Source organism: Myxocyprinus asiaticus, chromosome 31 (assembly GCF_019703515.2).
Source record: "Myxocyprinus asiaticus isolate MX2 ecotype Aquarium Trade chromosome 31, UBuf_Myxa_2, whole genome shotgun sequence".
Classification (NCBI taxonomy): Eukaryota; Metazoa; Chordata; class Actinopteri; order Cypriniformes; family Catostomidae; genus Myxocyprinus; species Myxocyprinus asiaticus.
The window spans coordinates 35,772,451-35,792,069 of NC_059374.1; the positions used below are offsets into that span (position 1 = coordinate 35,772,451).

Genomic DNA, 19,619 nt, shown 5'->3' on the forward strand with positions numbered 1-19,619 from the left:
TGCAACTATGCAACATTTGCAATGCAGCATAAAAGTTTTGTCAGAATTTCTTTCTAACCTTTGGTCCTGTGTTGCCAAAAAGACCAGGGAGACCATTTTCCCCAAGTCCCCCCTGTACAAACAGAAAACGAAAAAAAGTCACAAACAGCAAATTCAACACACTTAAAAAATCTTAACGTTGAAAACGTTTATGTCCATATTATGTGTCAACAACCCACACACACTTTTGAACTAAAGTTTACCTTAGGTCCTCGAAAGCCCATTCTGCCTGGAGAACCAAACGGCCCCTATGGTAATGTTAAAAAATAAATAAATAAATAAATAAATAAACATTTATACCAACTACAATTTTCTAGAATTTACTAGAATTCACACAAACTTGCACAATCTGGATATTTAACAGGAAAGGCACTTGATGCAAAAGACTGATACTAATTTCAGTTATATTATATCTGGAGCATTGTTTGAGTATTGATGATTGTTTGGGTTGGTGTGATTTGATTGGATTTTTTAAGTGTTTTGAGTTGTTGATTTAGGTCTTAACTATTGGTTGATATAGGATGTTATGATTCTTGGTTTGGAGTGTTATGATTGGTTGGCTCAGAATTTCATAATCGATTGAACTGGTGTATTAGTTGATTTGAAGTGGATCAGCTGATATATAAACTGTTGAATAGTCTTACTCTAGGTCCAGGGAAACCAATAATTCCTTTCTCTCCTTTTTCTGCTTGACACCCATCAGGACCCTGAGGAAAAATAAGTATAAACAGGTAAACTAATATACAACAACACTGATGAGAATGAACAAACACATCTCACAGTAAGTCTTGCAGTTATATAAAATCTAATGAAGACACACAAATACTCACATCTGGGCCAGATACTCCACAAATTCCCTTTTGCCCTTTATCCCCCTACAAACAAAGTTTATGAGTAAGAAGACAGCATCATTCCGATTTGACAGACAGGTTATTCATCCTAAAATCATTATTATCTTTACAAGTATTATTATTATTAGTTCATCCTTATATTCCTAATTATATATCTCCTCCTGATAAGCAACCCAACATCCTTGCAAAACTCGCCAACGAGTCCATAGTCCAAGTAAAAAAATGCAAACTTTTTAAATATGGAAACATTCATAATCGTTTTCAAATTAACAACATTAATCCCCCAAATTGAGCCTTTCTTGAGAGCTGAGACAAAGTGGGCCTGCATCCAACAGGCACTTGTAAAGCTTCAGCTGGCATGTAACTACACAACACTGTCAACTGCAGATTATTCCAGTGAACGATTTTACCTTATATCCTTTGACGTAGTCTTCTGGTTTGGGCTCCACATATTCAAAAGGTCCTGGTTCCCCCTGAGGACCCTGCTCCCCCTAAAAAGACACAGAATCAAGAGCACCCTGTTAAACCCACATTCATGACTGCATACTACACATATATATACATACTATATATATATATATATATATATACATATAGTATATACACACATATATAAAATCAGTCCTACCGATCACGTGTTTTATTTACCTCTTCTCCTTTCGGTCCAGGCAATGATCTTCCTGGATCTCCCTAATAGAAAACAGAGCAAAACATCATAAAACAACACATTTTCGAATAATAAAAATTGGTTCCACATAATTCATAAATGACAGTCAGTGAAAAACAGAAGTTCTCTTTGGGAAGTACAAGGCATCATTCAGACTTGGAGACAAATAATGACTTGTTAATACTGCACCCTACAGGCAGTTTAGATAACTGCAAGTGCAGGGCCCCTCAGATAAAGTTCTTCAGGTTTTGAAATAAAATCAGAGCTGATCCCATTCAAGAAATCTGTATATTTTTTGAGTGTGACCATGTGTTCGGATGAAGAGTTTTGAACCAGGAGAACATACCGGTGGGCCTCTTGGACCAGCTGATCCTGGTAGGCCCTAAGAGAGAGAGATAGAGAGAGAGAGAGAGAGAGAGAGAGAGAGAGAGAGAGAGAGAGAGAGAGAGAGAGAGAGAGAGAGAGAGAGAGAGAGAGAGAGAGAGAGAGAGAGAAATTATGAAGAAGCCAATTAAAAACAAGAAACATGAAACGTTAGAAATTGAAATGAGACAAAGTAGTTCATCTTAAGTTTATATATATATGGGACAATTTTCTGATTGTATGCTATCACATGAGCAAGAGTACTGTTGTTTTGTACAAGAAGTTAATATCAAGTAACTCATGTTTCACACAATATATGGCCAGTTCATTTATATATATATGTGTATATATATGACTTGTATATGACTTTATTTACTCTACAGTACACAAATTGAGATGAATGAGCGGAGCTTCCATCATCATTCACTTTCATTGTATAGGGGGGGGGGATGCAATGAAAGCTAATGGTGGCTGGAGCTAACATTCTGCCTTATATGTCCTCTTGTGTTCCATGGAGAACATCAAATTGGTTTGGAATAACAAGATGGTGAGTAAATGATGACAGAATATTAATTAACCGGTTGAGACCTCTAAAGAGAAAAGACTTATCTTACATTAGTTTTTAGACTTATCTTACATTTTAACTTTTACATACAAACATTTAAAAAGAAAATACTTTTCTTACCATAAATCCTACAGGTCCCACTTGTCCTGGTGGACCGCAAGGGCCAAAGACCCCATTAGGTCCCTTTGTACATATAAAAAAAAACACACAGAAACAGAACAAACCTAAATGCATAACTAAAGATTACACAAAAGTACTACATCATACCTCATACTTTTGTACTGTTTTGTGCTATTTTGTACATACTCGTGGGCCACAAATTCCTGGAAGTCCATCGACACCCTGCGAATGATGGCAGCAAATGTAAAGATTTATTAGGTATAAAAAGATAAACATACATGGATACAATAAAACGACTGCAAAAGTATCAACTAGACAACTAACTCCTCCAAGAGCTTTCAAGCTACATCTACCAAACTTGGTACAGACCTTCAGACTGTTCTGACTTAAGCTGCCTTTTCACTGTCTCCAACATTCACATACGACTGTCGTATTTCTCCCCCAGTTGCAGTCGTGCTGAACTGTCATTTTGCCTGCGATTAATTTTATTCACTAAGAGAAGCTACCAAATGTTTACCTCAGAATAACATTACTGTGTGGGATTTTGTTGAGCAGATGAATGAATTCCAAAAAATTCAGGATTAATATTCACTCAGTATTTATTATTAATAGTAATATTTATCATTATTACTGTTTTTATAGTTAATATTATGATAATTAACAGCAACAACAACCATAAATCAGCATATAGCAAGCATAAATTAATAGTTGTGACTTTAAATATATAGGTTTTGCACGTTTACACATTTAATCACACATTTACTGTAATAAAAAAAAGCTTTTTGTGATATATTTGCAACGTAAACAATCATTTCTAACTTCTACGTTCATAATTGTCCAGAATACAGGTGTTTAGTATAACGTTTAGGTCAAAATCCATTGATATTTCTCACTTCACGCTGATAGTTTTGCATGAATACATTACTTCCGGTCGGGTGGTCACATACGGACCAGTCGCATGAGTTGAAATAATTAAACGCAGCCGAATCTCAAATCGGATCCGAAAATGATTGTAATGTCTGTATAACCATAAAACTGCAGCCTTTTAATACTAGTTTAACAAAATTAGTACTGAAAATAGTAAATCATCAATTTATGGCATTATACGTACAGGTTTTCCAAGGATGAAAACAATTCTATTAGATGGGTCTCCTTTGGCTCCTTTTATCCCAGGTAGTCCCTGAAAAAACAAAACAAAACAAAAAACAGAAGTCAACATGCAGTGCTGATTTGCTGAAGTGGATTTAGTAAATCATTTAGTGTGGATCTGTTGTTTGGTTGATTTGGTTACCACTGCATGATATTAACATAGAAAACATAAAATGACCAATTTCAGTGGACAAAAGGGGAATGACTGCTCAGAACAAAGTTGACCCTGTTTACATCCTTAACCCTTAAATGCATACCTCGGATCTTTAGAGACCTGGGACCTCATTCCACCCATGTACCGCATCCATTTTTGGAGTTGTGCCCAGACCTCTTTAGTATACCTCAATCTATCTCTTATAAATAGTGTAACACAAAAATGTAATATGTTTATAATGGTTTAAGTACCTTTAGTGTATAGGGTCTTTAGAGACCCGAGGTTTTTCGCACTTCCATAAATTCTATTTTTTATTATTATTTCATATCTATTTAAGTTTACTGTCACAGGATATCTATTTCTTTGTTTATAACAAGAGTAATTAGTACTATTTTCATACAAATAAACACTATATCACGTTGATTTTCGGTGCAACAATGAATTATCAACAATGGTAAAATATCAGTATCCAATATGCATTTACACATACAGATTATACTTGTTATTTCTTACTCAAGGTGGCACTGTTGTTACAGTGATTGACTTGATTTACATTTCACACTGATATTTGATGAAGAAACAACATGGAAGTAAACTATAGCAAGTGTAACACTTGAACAGTCTGATATGACTTTTGTCATTTGGGTGGACTACTGAAATAATGTAAGTTGTTCATCAATACTCAGACTCAGTAAGTGCCTGAGAAAATATATTTGTGTTATGTGTTATGTATAGCTAAATATGTGTTTGACAGCCAGTTGCATCTAATGAAATTTCAGTGTGAACACAATGAATCCTGTACTAGATTTGTCGTGATTTGTTTCGGAATGTCCCGATACCATTGTTTTGAGACCGAGTATGAATACCATAACTTTTTTTTAGTACTAACCGATACAGAGTCCAATACCTGTTTTTTTTCTTTCTTTTTTTTTTTTTCTGAAATGCATTTCAACAGTTTATTTAAAATTTTCATCAAAATGGTGTTTAAATAAATTAATTCATTAAAAACTTTAATCAAATGAAAGTATAAACATTTAATTTTCAACATGATATTGTACTATTTTTATCAAATAAAGTGCTTTAATTCAGAACTTCACAGCACAATCTAAAATACATTGGAGTTATTTTTTATCAAATAAAGTTCTGCACTACAGAGCATCACAGATGTAAGATATTGCTTAAATATTATACAATTACTATTAATTTATTATTATTAGTTGTTTTAGTAGTAGTATACCAGTAAATATTAAATTTCTGTCATACTTTTTTTATTTAAATTGAGCTTTTATTTTGGCGGAGCTTTTATTTTGAAGTGTTCCTGTGTTGTTTTGAGCTCTGCCGTTATGAGAGCATCCCACTCCGGAAAAGCACGTCACTACATAAATCATATATTTTATTTTATTATTTTCTAATTGTCTTGAAAATATTTTGAAAATGTGACACTATCTGGGCATTTTGTACATTGATTTTTTGATAGATATAAGTGCCGGGTCTCTAAAGACCCGAATATGTAAGGGTTAATAATGGTACCATGTTTTATTGTGCAAGATTCATCTGTGCATTTTATTCAAAAAAATAAATAAATTTAAAAAAATGCTTGTCTTTGATCAAAATGTAATAACTTGCTATGCCTCTAAAATGACTTTTTCTTGTTAAATGTCATGTTTCATTCTAAAATAAATCTGACTGCGGAAGTAAAATGGGTTGCAAATGCCATTTCATGTTGACTTTAAGAAAGTTTCACATGGGGTTGCCAAACGTATGGAGTCATACCACAGGTCCTGGGAGGCCGGGTAGCCCTAGCTCACCATCCAGCCCACGATCTCCTCTGGTTCCATTACAACCGTCCTTCCCTGGAAATCCAGGAGCACCACCCGGCCCCGGATGACCCTGGAGAGAAGTAATAAAAGATAAGAAAAGGATAAGGTCATTTTAATTTGTCACTCCATACTTTCCATACTTCAACTTGCCTTTTATTTAAAAGTTTTGATGACTTTACTATTATTCTAAAATAATTATAAAAAGTATCAGTAGGTAATGTATGTATTGATTTACTACATGTTTAGCTATTATATAGAGTACAGACTGCATTTCAATGCATAGTAGCTATAAACAGCAGAGTACAGTCACTTACTGGCACTCCATCTAATCCTGCATGGCCTCTAGATCCTTTGACGCCCTATTAAAAAAAGAGTGCAACAAAATAAAGATGAGTTTGATTAGACTGAGTTGCATGAGCTTTGTGTGTGAGCATGTGTATGTTTGGGTTTGTTGGTATATACCTGATCTCCTTTCTGGCCAGACACCCCAGGGTATCCTATGGCTCCTCGTTGACCCTTCTCGCCAGGAAGTCCTGGGGTGCCAGGTATACCTTGGGGCCCCTGGGGGCCCTGCCGACCTAATGGACCAGGAGGTCCCTAGAAAACAAAAGAGAAAGATATTTAATTAACTGAATAAGTGACAGTTGATATTGCTTGTGTAATTACCCAAACCTGTTGGGAAAACCAAGACTCAGCAGGAGCACATGGGGCAATAAACAGGCAGGATGTTCAATTGCATATTATAATTACAAATATTGATATTTTCCTTGTTACAGATATAAAAATGCAACAATTTGCTATTAAAATTCATAATTATTCAACATTTTCCTAACTGGGGTTTGTCCTCATGTTTGAGTACATTCCAAGGTTGTGCCTATAATAATCAGAGCCTTTTTGGAATGTAGTTTTCCAAAATCACCACAAGGGTGTGACACAACTTCACAAACACTCCATGCATGCTACTGTGTGCAACTAGATGATAGAGTTTGGTGGGCATACAGGCTATTATAGCTCAAAAGCTCATTGTAGCTACTTGAGTGTGATTGGTCAGTGGTGTTGAGTGCACTGATCATGCTGATTTGTCAAGATGTAATTGGTGCTGGAGTGTGATCGGTCAGTGCAGAGAAGTGCATTTAAAGGAATATTTCAGGTTCAAAACAAGTTAAGCTCAATCGACAGCATTTGTGGCATAATGTTGATTGCAACAAAAAATTATGTTGACTCATCCCTCCTTTTTAAAAAAGCAAAAATTGAGGTTACAGTGAAGTACTTACAATGGAAGTGAATGGGGCATATTTTTGGAGGGTTTAAAGGCACACATGTGCAGTTAATAATTTAATAAAAGCACCTATATTAATTCTCCTGTTGAAACTTGTGTAATATTTGAGCTGTAAAGTTGTTTAAATCGTCATTTTTTTTTTTTTTTTACAGTTATTTTAGGGTTTGTTGACATTATATCATCATTGCAACAAAGTTTTAAAATTGGCTATAACTTTATTGCACTACAGTCCTGTTAAAATAGTTATTGTTAATGTCTTATGGCTATACTATGAAATAATGAGTATTTTAACATTTACAGATTGGCCCCCATTCACTTACATTGTAAGTGCCTCACTTGAACCCAGACTTTTTTTTTTTTTTAAAGAAAAGGAGGGATAAGACCAAATTCATTTTTGTGGTAATCAACATTATGCCATAAATGCTGTCGATTGAGCTAAACTTGTATTTATCCCAGAATATTCCTTTAAGCTACCGTATGTTCAGAATGGAATACTTGCTTACTGCCCCACTGCTTACTGTGCAGTTTACACTAAATACCGCCTAAAAATTTTAATGTATTTTATTCTGTGTGGCTTCCAGTCATCATATCAAAAATAAAAACAGTTATTTTGCAATTTGAATCCAATTACAAGTGAAACTGTTCCATTCAAAAAAAAAAATAAAAAAAAAAAAATAAATCACAGTGGGCATTACTTCTTGTTCATACTTCACAATGGAAATGGAAGGTCACGTCAAGCGTGTTGCATTGTGGCATACAGTATTCTACGCATTGTGCTCTGCTCTATACTTCACATTTTGGGAAATATAGTTGGACATTCTGGTTTTTCATGTATACAGAATTGTTGCATACTGTGCCCTGTGAACAGTATACTGCAGAAAATGTAACTGCAGTATGGTAGTATGCTATTCAAAACATAGCCAAAGTAAATAACTGCGAAAATGCCAGTTTAAGATAGTAAAAGAATTATATATAATTGTATTTATTGTAAGCATGCAAATTGCCTTACATATATATATATATTTATCTGATCGGCAATTCATCAGATTGGAAAAATAAAAAACGTGTATAAAAATGATTTACAAAAGATTTATGAAAAAGGAGGGTGCGTGACATAGCCTGCTAGAAGAGCTGTTACTACAAATAAAATAGTGAGGATTTCTGCGTGAGAATGAATTAGTGAATTTCATGAATGACCGACTACAAAAAAGAGCTTTAACTGAAACAACACACACTGACGGGAACAGTGGGGCACACAGACATGTAAACACACAGATAGAGATGGGAACTGGGGTGGAGCTCAGGGATTTAGCAGTATTTATAAACACATACAAAATACTTAGGGACAAAAATGTACAGTGGCAAACATGTCTAAAATTTGACTGAAAGCAGCCTTAAAATGTACACACATAAACACACATCCTCTGCTTGAACACACACCGCTATATAACCCCTCTGACTGGGAGGAAGATTAAACTAATTGCAGGTTCGTCCCACAGCTGTTATGTGACATTTCCACTTCCAGAACTCTTTTAATTAAAATACCAAAAACTATTCTCTCTCTCTCTCTCTCTCTCTCTCTCTCTCTCTCTCTCTCTCTCTCTCTCTCTCTCTCTCTCTCTCTCTCTCTCTCTCAAATACACACACACACACACACACACACACACACACACACGAGACATGGGTCACTATCTTGAGCAGACAAAGCTAAACATTTCCTCCTCCTTTAATGCCAACACACACACATGTATACGTCATGTACGGCAAGTTTTGTGACCCCTTTGAACTGAATGCCACAGGACTTGACTTTGATCAGACACAATACCAATGCACTGACAGCACAGGTAAATGAGTAAAAAACTAAACACTAAACCATGTTTTTGTGTGTGTGTGTGTAACCATGTTTATACTACATTGTGAGGAGCAAATGTCCCCACAAGGATAGTAAAACCCGAGAAAACCTACCTTGTGGGGACCAGCCAGTGGTCCCCATGAGGGAATTGGCTTATTAAACATAGTAAACGATATTTTTTTGAAAATGTAAAAATGCAAAAAGGCTTGTGTGTGTGTGCTGCTCATACATTTACACAATAGAGAAAAAAATAAATATAAAGTAAGGGTTGCTCATGGCCCACATACTGTATGCTAATGTACAAGGTCCAAAAGCCTGAGACTACACTGAAACTCTAAAGTAAACCTGGAAATAAACAGCAAACTTTAGGATTTTGAAAAATGTAAAACTATGAGTGCATTTATATGCACAGCAAGATGCTGATAATGACCAAAATCCTAAATCAAAAATCTGACAACTTAAAAAAATTAATTTACATGAGATTTGAAATCATCAGATTATTCTCTGCTTTTGATGTCAAAACGTCCACAGGCATGTGCACAACATTTGCGCACATTGTATATGCCGGTAAGAATGCTGATAAAGGTGTTAACATGCAACACAAATGTGGGGTAATGGGCAAAAATGTACATGTGCTGATCACTTTTTTACTTTAACGTTTAAGACATTACCCCGATAATTTCGTTGTCTGCTTATTAAGCACAATCAGTGTAAGAACGTGAATAAAAAAGCACTCAAAGATCTCTCTGTACATATGGATGATATACACTCACTGAGCACTTTGGTCTTAAAAAAGTGACCAACTTGGTCTTCTGCAGTTGTAGCTCATCCGCCTCAAGGTTCGACATGTTGTGCATTCTGAGATGCTGTTCTGCTCACTACAATTGTACAGAGTGGTTATCTGAGTTACCGTAGCCTTTCTGTCAGCTCGAACCAATCTGGTCATTCTCTTTTGACCTCTTTTATCAACAAGGCGTTTCCGTCCACAGAACTGCCTCTCACATGATGTTAATTTTTATTTGGTACCATTCTGAGTAAACTCAAGAGACTGTTGCACGTGAAAATCCCAGGAGATCAGCAGTTACAGAAATACTCAAACCAGCTTGTCTGACACCAACAATCATGCCATGGTCGAAATCACTGAGATTACATTTTTTCCCCATTCTGATGGTTAATTTAAACATTAACTGAAGCTCCTGACCCGTATCTACATGATATTATGCATTGCACTGCTGCCACACGATTGGCTGATTAGATAATCGCATGACTTAGTAGTTATCATATCTGCCATGAAACTGTATATTGTATTACCTTATCAAAAATATATTTTTCTCCTTTGAAAAAGGAATTAGTTAGCTATTTTTTTAAACAATTGTACAGACTACTAACAGCAGTAATTTCCACATGAAGTTATGACAATAATACAAACTGGGCCAGTAACTTTGGCCAGTAAGTTTTAAATTAATTTTGCATTTTAAATTAAGTATTAATTTTGGATCATACATATGCTGAGACCAAGAAGACCAAGATCCAGGCCAGATCAGAACTCATGCTCAGATTCAATTGGTTTGTTTTCTTTTAAGCTTTGGACAAAAGTTTTACATTCAACAAAGAACAGAAACAAACAGGCTGATATTCTGATTGATTTTGTGATGCAAAAGAAGAGAGAGAGAGAGAGAGAGAGAGAGAGAGAGAGAGAGAGAGAGAGAGAGAGAGAGAGAGAGAGAGAGAGAATGTGTTAAGCAGCAGTGGTTGTGACAGAGGAAATCAGTGTATATTGTGGTTGTTCACAGTCTTTCTGTGAAAGAACTGACTTTTATAATTACTAAAGACCCACTGGATTCCCCCAGCAACACACACACTCTCACACACACATTCATACACCTCTGCTTTATGATTAGGGCTAGCACAGCAAAATACAGCTGTCCACACACACAAGCCTATTAAAACACATGGACATGTATTCACATGTAATACTCATTTAAAGATCAATACACCAAACACAGGAATTCATAACCCACTTCAAAAAATGTTAAACTTCCCATTGGTATGTGCATTTGTACATTTGATTATATGTAGGATGTCTTTAGCTATAGGGAGTGAAGAGTAAAGTACTACATATTAAGATCTAGTGACCTCTTGTCTTTAATTTGCAGATGAAACCCCTCAACCTAAGTATTAGGCATATAACTTGTCCTGCACCGTTTATGCTATGAACATGAAGGATGACTCAAATTATTAAGGAGAGGTGTGCAATTACACATTTCTTAGTGACCTTACTGCTCTGAGTATTTAAGTACAGATTGTGGGTCAAATGAAACATTGTGACTTGACTTTATGCAATCAATCATTGAAACATTTTTCTATTCACATGCCATTCAGGCTTATATCAGTTTCCATTATTTAGCTTTGGAAAAGGATCAGATCCAGAGGCAAAAAAATACTGCTTTATATTAGCTCATATTAATAAAACTTTAAAATGATATTTTCTGCGATCCTGTTAACACAATACATTTACACAATAATACACAATACATTTATTCTATGAACACATGGGGTCTGAATGGATTGGAATAATACCTGGTTTTACAAGACCCCATAAGCCACTTCATGCAAAATTCCACGGTCCATGCAAATGTCCATAAACCCCTTCAATAATCTCCTGCTTAAGACTTCTGCTAGACCAATGCACATGACACCGAGCTAGACCACAAAGACTTCACACCAAGGGTGTAGATTTGGCTTGAACATTTGGGGGGTTGCAGCATGAAGCATTTACTTGTTTCCAATAATCATGGTATAAATATAAATATAATACAAATATATATTATATGAATTATATTTATACAATATAAATATATGCTATACATATAATATAAATATTTTTACATCCCCCATCCCCTGGATATATAATATAAACACCAGACTATACTCTAACTCCAACACTTCTGTCATCCAATTTGGGACATCCTTCAAGTGACTTGGAGAATCATGATTACTCCTCCTGTAGATTCCCTTTTAACTGGCCAGAAAGAAACACCAATACAGCTACACAAATATTTACAATCATTATTTACCAAGTTGAATGAGATGCACCTCTCAAACACACATTTAATGATGCACTTAAACAATATGGAGACCGTGGAGACATGAAGTTGCACTCTAGATTTTTAAGAATGGCTTCCAGATGTTTATTGGTAATGGGGCAGCTGGGGAAGATCCTAAGTTCCTAGGATCGTTAGGCCCATCGGCTCCCTGCTGAAATTGCTGGTTTGCCTGCCAAAAATGGTGCCATTATGATTTGTAATTTACAGAAATTTGCCTCAAAATATAATTGTTCTTCTTTCAAAATGAAGTGCATTGCTTATGTTATAATGCTTTAGATTCCTCTTTTACAGTAATGTGTTAACTTCAGCAGCCCTGTTTATTAAATGCAAGTGGAAAGACCAAACAAACCAAATGAAGCAGAAAAGGGGATGACCAGTTTAACTTGGTTTACATGAAGTTGTTGTATTTGCCAATTATCAGACAACTGCACACCTTGATACTTGATTTGCCAAAAGACTAAATTCAGGTAACAATTTCTGAAATTTTTAAAATCCAATTTAAAACAAGAAAATGGGCATACAACAAACTTAAAGGGTTAGTTCATGCAAAAATGAAATAATTTACTCACCCTCATACCATCTCAGATGTGTATGACTTTCTTTCTTCTGCAGAACTCAAATTAAGATTTTTAGAAGAATATTTCAGCTCTTTAGGTCCATACAATGCAAGTGATTGTGTGCAAAATGTTGATGCTCCAAAAAGCACATAATGGCAGCATAACAGTAATCCATATGACTCCAGTAGTTAAATCCATATCTTCAGAAGCGATTTGATAGGTGTGGGTGAGAAACGGATCAATATTTTAGTCCATTTTTGTTAGAAATTCTTCTCCCTGCCCAGTAGGGGGCGTATGCAAGAAGAATGTGAATCACCAAAAACACAAGAAGAAGAATGTGAAAGTTGAAGTGGACACTGAGCAGGGAAAATTTGTAGTAAAAATTTCTGAAGACACTGATTTAACCACTGGAGTCATATGGATTACTTTTATGCTGACCTATATGATTTTTGGAGCTTTTAAATTTTGGCACCTATTAACTTACATTGTATGGACCAAAAGAGCCGAGAAATTCTTCTAAAAATCTGCTTAAGAAAGAAAGTCATACACATTTGGGATGGCATGAGGGTGAATAAATGATGAGAGAATTTTCATTTTTGGGTGAACTATTCCTTTAAATTACTAAACCAGTGGACAAGCAGTTAAAATGATTAATCTTAACTTGTTTTTATATCATTGTGGGGACTCTCCACAGACTTCCATGCATTTTATGGATTTTATACAGATCTAACAATAATTTCTATCCCCTAACCCTAACCCTACCCCTAAACCTAACCCTCACAGAAAACTTTTTGCATTTTTACATTTTCAAAAAAACATAATTTAGTATGTTTAATAAGCCATTTCCCTTGTGGGGACCGCTGGCTGAGCCCCACAATGTAGGTGATGTTGGTGCGGCTATGCTTATGAGGACTCTCCATAGACATAATGATTTTTATACTATGCAAACTATAGATTCTATCTCCTAACCCTACCTCTAAACCTAACCCTCACAAAAAACTTTCTGCATTTTCTAATTTTCAACAAAACATCGTTTAGTATGTACACTAGAAATGTCCTCATAAACCACATTTATAGCATAATACCCTTGTAATTACCAGTTTGTAACCTAAAAAAATGTCCTCGTAAACCACCCAATCCGCCCACACACACACACACACACACTCTCACACACACTCTCTCTCTCTCTCACACACACACACACACACACACACACTCTCTCTATCGCTCTTCAAAAAAACACAACACATAATATGCCTTGATAAATATCTGTATGCCATGATCACACTGGAAATGGAAGGTCAAATTGAGTGCATTGCATTGTAGAAAATATAGTACTGTAGGTCAGGGTTTTTTAAACTGGGTTCCTGGGATCCCCAGGGGGTCGTAAGAGAGTGCTATGGGGTCAGCAGAAAATTTCAGAAATAAATAAATAAATTAAAAAAAAAAAAAAAAAAAAAATATATATATATATATATATATATATATATATATATATATATATATATATATATATATATATATATATATATTTATTTATTTATTTATATCGCTCCGTTTTTCTTTTCCTTTATCATCATCATATTTGGAGGTTCTTGCCATCAAAAACTTTGAAACCCCCCGCTGTAGGTCATTGCTTACTGAGGTCAGGAGGGTCACTGCATTGTAGGTCAGTAAGGTATTGCATATAGAGAATTTGCATACTGTGCACAGCAAACATACTTTTTACGCTACAGAATTAGCAAGAGAAGTTTGGTATTCCGAACAGAGCCTGTGAGGTTGTGAGATGTTTGGATTAGCTGTTCTCATGACTGCCTGTTGTGGTATTTCCCTGTAATGTTGCTTTGGTAAGAAAGTGTCTGCAAAGACCATAAATGTAAATGCAAAAATGTTAAATTCTGTTAATTTGGACTTATAATGTCATTCAACCACTGTCAGAAAAGTACCATGATATTATCAGGATTTCTGAACATGGTACCATGGTAATACCATGGTCTTTTGAACATGTACTATGGCATTCTTTGGAGTACCATGTAAATACCATGACACATATATAAATATGGTAATTATTCAGTAACATGATATTATCTTATCTCCTATATCACCACTGTACCGCTTTGTAGGGGACAGATCACAACAGGGAGCTCTTTATAATTATTGAGGGACAGGGAGTTTAAATGTATTCATTTTATTGTATATATAAATGTGTTGCTGCTATTATGTGTGTTTATACTGACCAGTATACTGATGTGTGAGTGGGGAGTTTAAGCATGGAAAGTGAATTTTTGTTTTTGTTAATTTACAAGTCCCACTCCATTCCAGGGATTTCTGGAATAGCTTCTGTCCTTCAGTGCACTTTCATTACATAGATGGAGGTGTTATCTGTCTGACCAACGACAAAACGGACTGGTGTGTTTTTGTGAGTGTGAATGCAAATAAAGAGCATGAGCACATATTGAGTTTTTTTTTCATTGAAGTCTGTTCCATTAAAAAAAGGAGAGTTATGACAAATATTTCCAATATTTCTTCTAGAATGGTCTCTAAGCAGCTGTGCAAACTCTTGTAACTGTACTCCTAACTGTAATTGGGCTGATGGTCTTTACAAGGCAGCCCATAAATGTGTCACTCTTTTGCTAAAGACTATTATTATTATTTTAAACTTAGGACCTTCTGCGAGGACACACATTCACTCTCTCTTGGTTCACTCTCTGCCACACAAACACACAAATCCATACATGCCCTCTGCCTTTAATTATTTTTGAACTCTCTTTCTCATAATTTTTCTTCTTACATTTACTCACACAACCATATTAACCCTGTATGTGAAATAAACATACATAAGAAGTGTGTCTCAAATCATAATTAGTTGAAAATAGTATACCAAAGATGTCTGGATGATACACTTGTCATGTTTATGTGTTTTGTTCTTGTTTTCATGTCTTTTATTTTCAAGTTTAGTTCCTGTTCCTGTCATGTCATGTGATTTCCTGTTCCCTCATGTGATCTTGTCATGTGTTTCCCCTGTTCATGTGTCTTGTTTTCATTGGTTCATTGTTTGATTACTTTGTTATTAGTCTTGTCTTTTCATTGGTTTAAGTTCATTTAGTCTTGTTATCTTGTTTATAGTTTAGTTTTGTGATTGGTTGTCTTGTTTACCTGTTACCCATGTCCTTGTATTTAAGCCCTCATGTTTGCCATTGTCTAGTGTTAGGTATTGTGTATGTAACTTTGTTGTATCGTCAAAGTCAAAGTCAAAGTCAAAGTCAAAGTCAAGTCGTTCATGTTCATGTTCATGTTCATGTTCATGTTCATGTTCATGTTCATGTTCATGTTTTGTTTTGTTCACGTTAGTAGTCAGGGTTTTTGGATCTCACGTTTGGAAATAAACTGCACTTGGGTTCATCACTTCACCATCGTCTCTTCGTCTGCCTGTTTCCAGCATCGTTACAATACTTTTCCATGCATGTTTTTGGCTAATGGAGTGCAACAGTGCCCACCCACTTATTCAGCCATCTTGGTTCCGGAAGTATTTTCCCCATTAATTTCTTCCATAGACTCTTCAAAATCCTTCATAGAGTTGTAAGCCATAAACCAAACCAACCAGCTCAGAGGTAAATCACAACATCACAAACTTTGTTTTGAGGCAAAAAAGTATTTGGAAATCAGACAAAAAGGGAAAGGTACAAGACTGTGTACTTAACATTTGCAATGCTTAATGGGTAGTCCGTACCTTTCACGAGGGCACGGACTACCCATTAAGCACTGCGAATTATGTCATTGAATAAAAAACAACTGATTTTAGGTTGTTAAGTATAGAAACAATATATTTTACGTTTATTGCAAAATATTTTGATATTTACAAATATATAGGTAGTTTAAGGGTGAAGAGACACCGACTTGATTATTTCATTCACAGTGCTTCATGCGAGTGGGCGAGTCATGTTTCATGTGCTTGGTTGGCCACAGTTCTCTGAAAGGTGAAAACTTCTTTGATGGATCATGGGCAATGTAGTTGTTTACCATGAGTTCCGCTCTCAAACCACGATTTTTAAACAATGAAGTTGAAATAACGCAGATGAATGGCTTCAATGGAAGCATATACCATCAATGAACAACCCCAGAGCTCAAGGTAGGTCTGTCTTTAAAGGTTTATAATTTATCGTTGAAAATCAACTCAAAAAGTCACGTGATGCCATGCGAGGTTCGGACGTGTGAACGGTGATCTCTGCGCACTTTGCTAGTTTTAATACTTTTTATGTCATAAACCGGTGAGATTCGATACACTTTGTTCCATAACTGTTCTAGGAAGACAATATGTCAAAAAAATTCAAAGTCCTCGGTCTCTGGAGACAATAAAAGAAACTTATGTGCTCAAGCTGACGCCCCTGAACAGCAGGCCATAAGCCCGGGAGCTGATTCGGAGAAGTGAAGGAAATTCGTTGAGAACTGTTGAACGTGTCGGCAATGCTGACGAAGGTCATTGCTGACTTGGAGGATCTTGCTGTAATACGTAGATCGATCACTGCCATGGAGATGAAATTCACTGAGGTGGTTACAAGAGTGGGGGATGTCGAGAAACGGATCGATTATCTGGAGTCATCAGAGAAGGAATTAGCTGCTAATCCGCTAGTGACCAAGGTGGATTTGGAGCACATCTGGGAGAAGATGGAGGACTTGGAGAATCGTAACTGGTGGAATAATGTCCGAATTGTTGGAATTCCTGAGAACGAATTCCTGGACGGGCTCTTCCTGAGTCTGCTCGACATAACAGGCCATAAGCTGGAAATCGAGTATGCTCACAGGGTTCCGGCTCAGCGATCCGCTGAGGGAGACAAGCCCCGATCAATTCTGGCCAATTTCTGAGATCATCCGATAAAGATCTCGTGTTGTGCAAGGCGAGGACTATAGGAAGGCTTTCATGGAAGAACCACAGCATTTTCTTGTTCCCAGACTTTGCGAATTCGACAAGAGAGAAATGTGATCGATTCAAGGAATGCAAGATACTCTTACATCAACGGAAGGTCACTTTTGCACTGATGTTCCCGGCCAAATTGAGAATAGATGCTAAGGATGGCCGCAAAATATTTACATGTCCCCAGCAAGCGATGTCCTTCATAAAGTCAGTGGACCGAGTAAGTTATTTTGTGGTACTCACGTTGCAGCCAAGTGTTCCAACTCACTGAAAATTCACTTGACCGTCCGAGGAAACTGAGCGCCTTTTTTATTTCTTTTTGTGCTGGTTCCGCCTAGCGGCTGGAGTTGTTTTGTGTAGTAGCATTCCTTCGGGACAGTGTTGTGGATGAATCTGCACGTTCTTTGTATTTATGTCTCCTATTGGTTGGAGTTTGTTTTGTGGAGTATTTCTTGCAGGACATTGGAGTGATTGGGTCATTTGTTGCACTCATGTAGCAGTCGAATGGGCCGGCTCACTGAACATTCATTTGACTGCCCGAGGAAACTGACCTTTTTTCTTTTTTTTTGTGCTGCTTCCGCTAGCGGCTGGAGCTTGTTTTGTGGAGGAACACACCTTTGGAACAATTATGTGGATGAATCTACACGTTCTTTGTGTTTATTCCACCTATTGGCTGGAGTTTGTTTTAGAGATTATCTTCTGTTGTGTAATTCTGTCTCACAAAATTTGATTAGAAACACCAGACTTGAGCAATCTGACGGCAAAGTTGTCGTGGGGGCTCTCACATGGACTGTTTGAGTTTAGCGGGATGGACGCCAGTTGGCGCTGCCGTGCACGGGGTTAATGTGCACGTTTTCTTTTTTCTGTTTGTTATATATATATATATATATATATATAATTTTTATTTTTTTTATACATGTTTACTCTTTACATGCATAATTTGTACTGTTTGCATTGATATGTTAAACACGTGCTAAATCGGTACTGTCTCTTTAAGACTACCGCAATCAGCCAGTGAGCGCAAATTAACGTGAGTGGGGTTGCATGGTTTCTTTGTGCATCTGTGATATGTGTAATTAGAATTAAATGTTTCTTTTTTCTGCATATGCAAGTGATTTACTCGCATTATAAATGGTTTCCACATAGATTAAAAGATCGTTCTTGGGATTTAAGAATCAATATCGAGATTGCGATGTATCAGAAAAAATATATGTTTTTACCCCGTCCTAAACACAAACAGTATATGACACTTAAGGATTCTGTGGTATCAAGATGCAATATGATGATGCGTTAGTATTTCCCAATTTTTGCATACTCTTTTTCTACACACTCAAAAGTATGTATTTTGCCCATCACCAGTGAAGTGCATACTTTTAGTGCAGAGTATAAGTAGCCAAATTGGGATGCAGGAAGTAATTGTATTCACCTAATCAATAAGTAGCGTGATTCGGAGGATGAATTTTCCATCTAAAATTAAATTTTACTCCACTGATATATACGCATTCCTGTTGTTAATAAAATATGCATACCTGTTGACTCTATTAGGTCATTTACAACTAAAAACAACTCGCTTTTTGCGCCACTCTGTGGACATTTCGGCCGGAACATGGAGCTTACCTGTGCCCATACCTTCAACTTACGCACTGAATTAGACATGTCAACAAACCCAAATTCTGCAAACATAAACATGCAAAATGATTCACATCCAGAGAGCATTACTGATTGACAGGGGTGATTCTAGGACTTCAATCTTAGGCGGGCTGAGTCCAAAATGGCACTATATTTGCACATTTTATGTATTCCACTCTTTTGCTGAATAGTGTTTTGTTTTATTTCAAATGTGTTTACATCATTCAAGCTAGCCAGCTTATATTAATTCAGAATATTGTCATTTTTTATAATAAAGGCATATCAAATTAAAAAAATAATCAAAACTGCTTGAAGAACCATAGCCATAGACAAACTATATATTATTGTGATTGTCTAATTATTGGCAACATGTTTCATCTGTCCTAATCATTCCTTTGTTTGTTCTGCATTTATGAACAAAAACGATAGAACATGAATCAATTTCGCAACTTCTAAAGTTATATCAAACACTGCAAAATCCTTTTATTACAATAAATGTCATATTAGTAATTAAAAGTCTTTATTTAGTGGAGTGAATTAACTCCAGAGGTGTTT

At 36.0% G+C, this 19,619-nt stretch overlaps 1 protein-coding gene across 1 annotated transcript in view; it reads right to left on the reverse strand.

The window, feature by feature from the left end:
* The window catches only part of LOC127422172 (collagen alpha-4(IV) chain-like), a 46,027-nt gene extending 26,936 nt beyond the window's left edge, over positions 1–19,091 (reverse strand). Inside the window, exons 1-12 of the mRNA XM_051665509.1 lie at positions 19,053–19,091; positions 6,191–6,325; positions 6,043–6,087; positions 5,682–5,798; positions 3,717–3,785; positions 2,792–2,827; positions 2,606–2,668; positions 1,904–1,939; positions 1,539–1,580; positions 1,301–1,381; positions 684–746; positions 59–112 (exon numbers count right to left, since the gene is read on the reverse strand). Of these exons, the coding sequence (XP_051521469.1) occupies positions 59–112; positions 684–746; positions 1,301–1,381; positions 1,539–1,580; positions 1,904–1,939; positions 2,606–2,668; positions 2,792–2,827; positions 3,717–3,785; positions 5,682–5,798; positions 6,043–6,087; positions 6,191–6,325; positions 19,053–19,091 (780 nt within the window). The remainder of the gene's footprint in view (positions 1–58; positions 113–683; positions 747–1,300; positions 1,382–1,538; positions 1,581–1,903; positions 1,940–2,605; positions 2,669–2,791; positions 2,828–3,716; positions 3,786–5,681; positions 5,799–6,042; positions 6,088–6,190; positions 6,326–19,052) is intronic.
* Between the last annotated feature and the right edge of the window lie 528 nt (positions 19,092–19,619).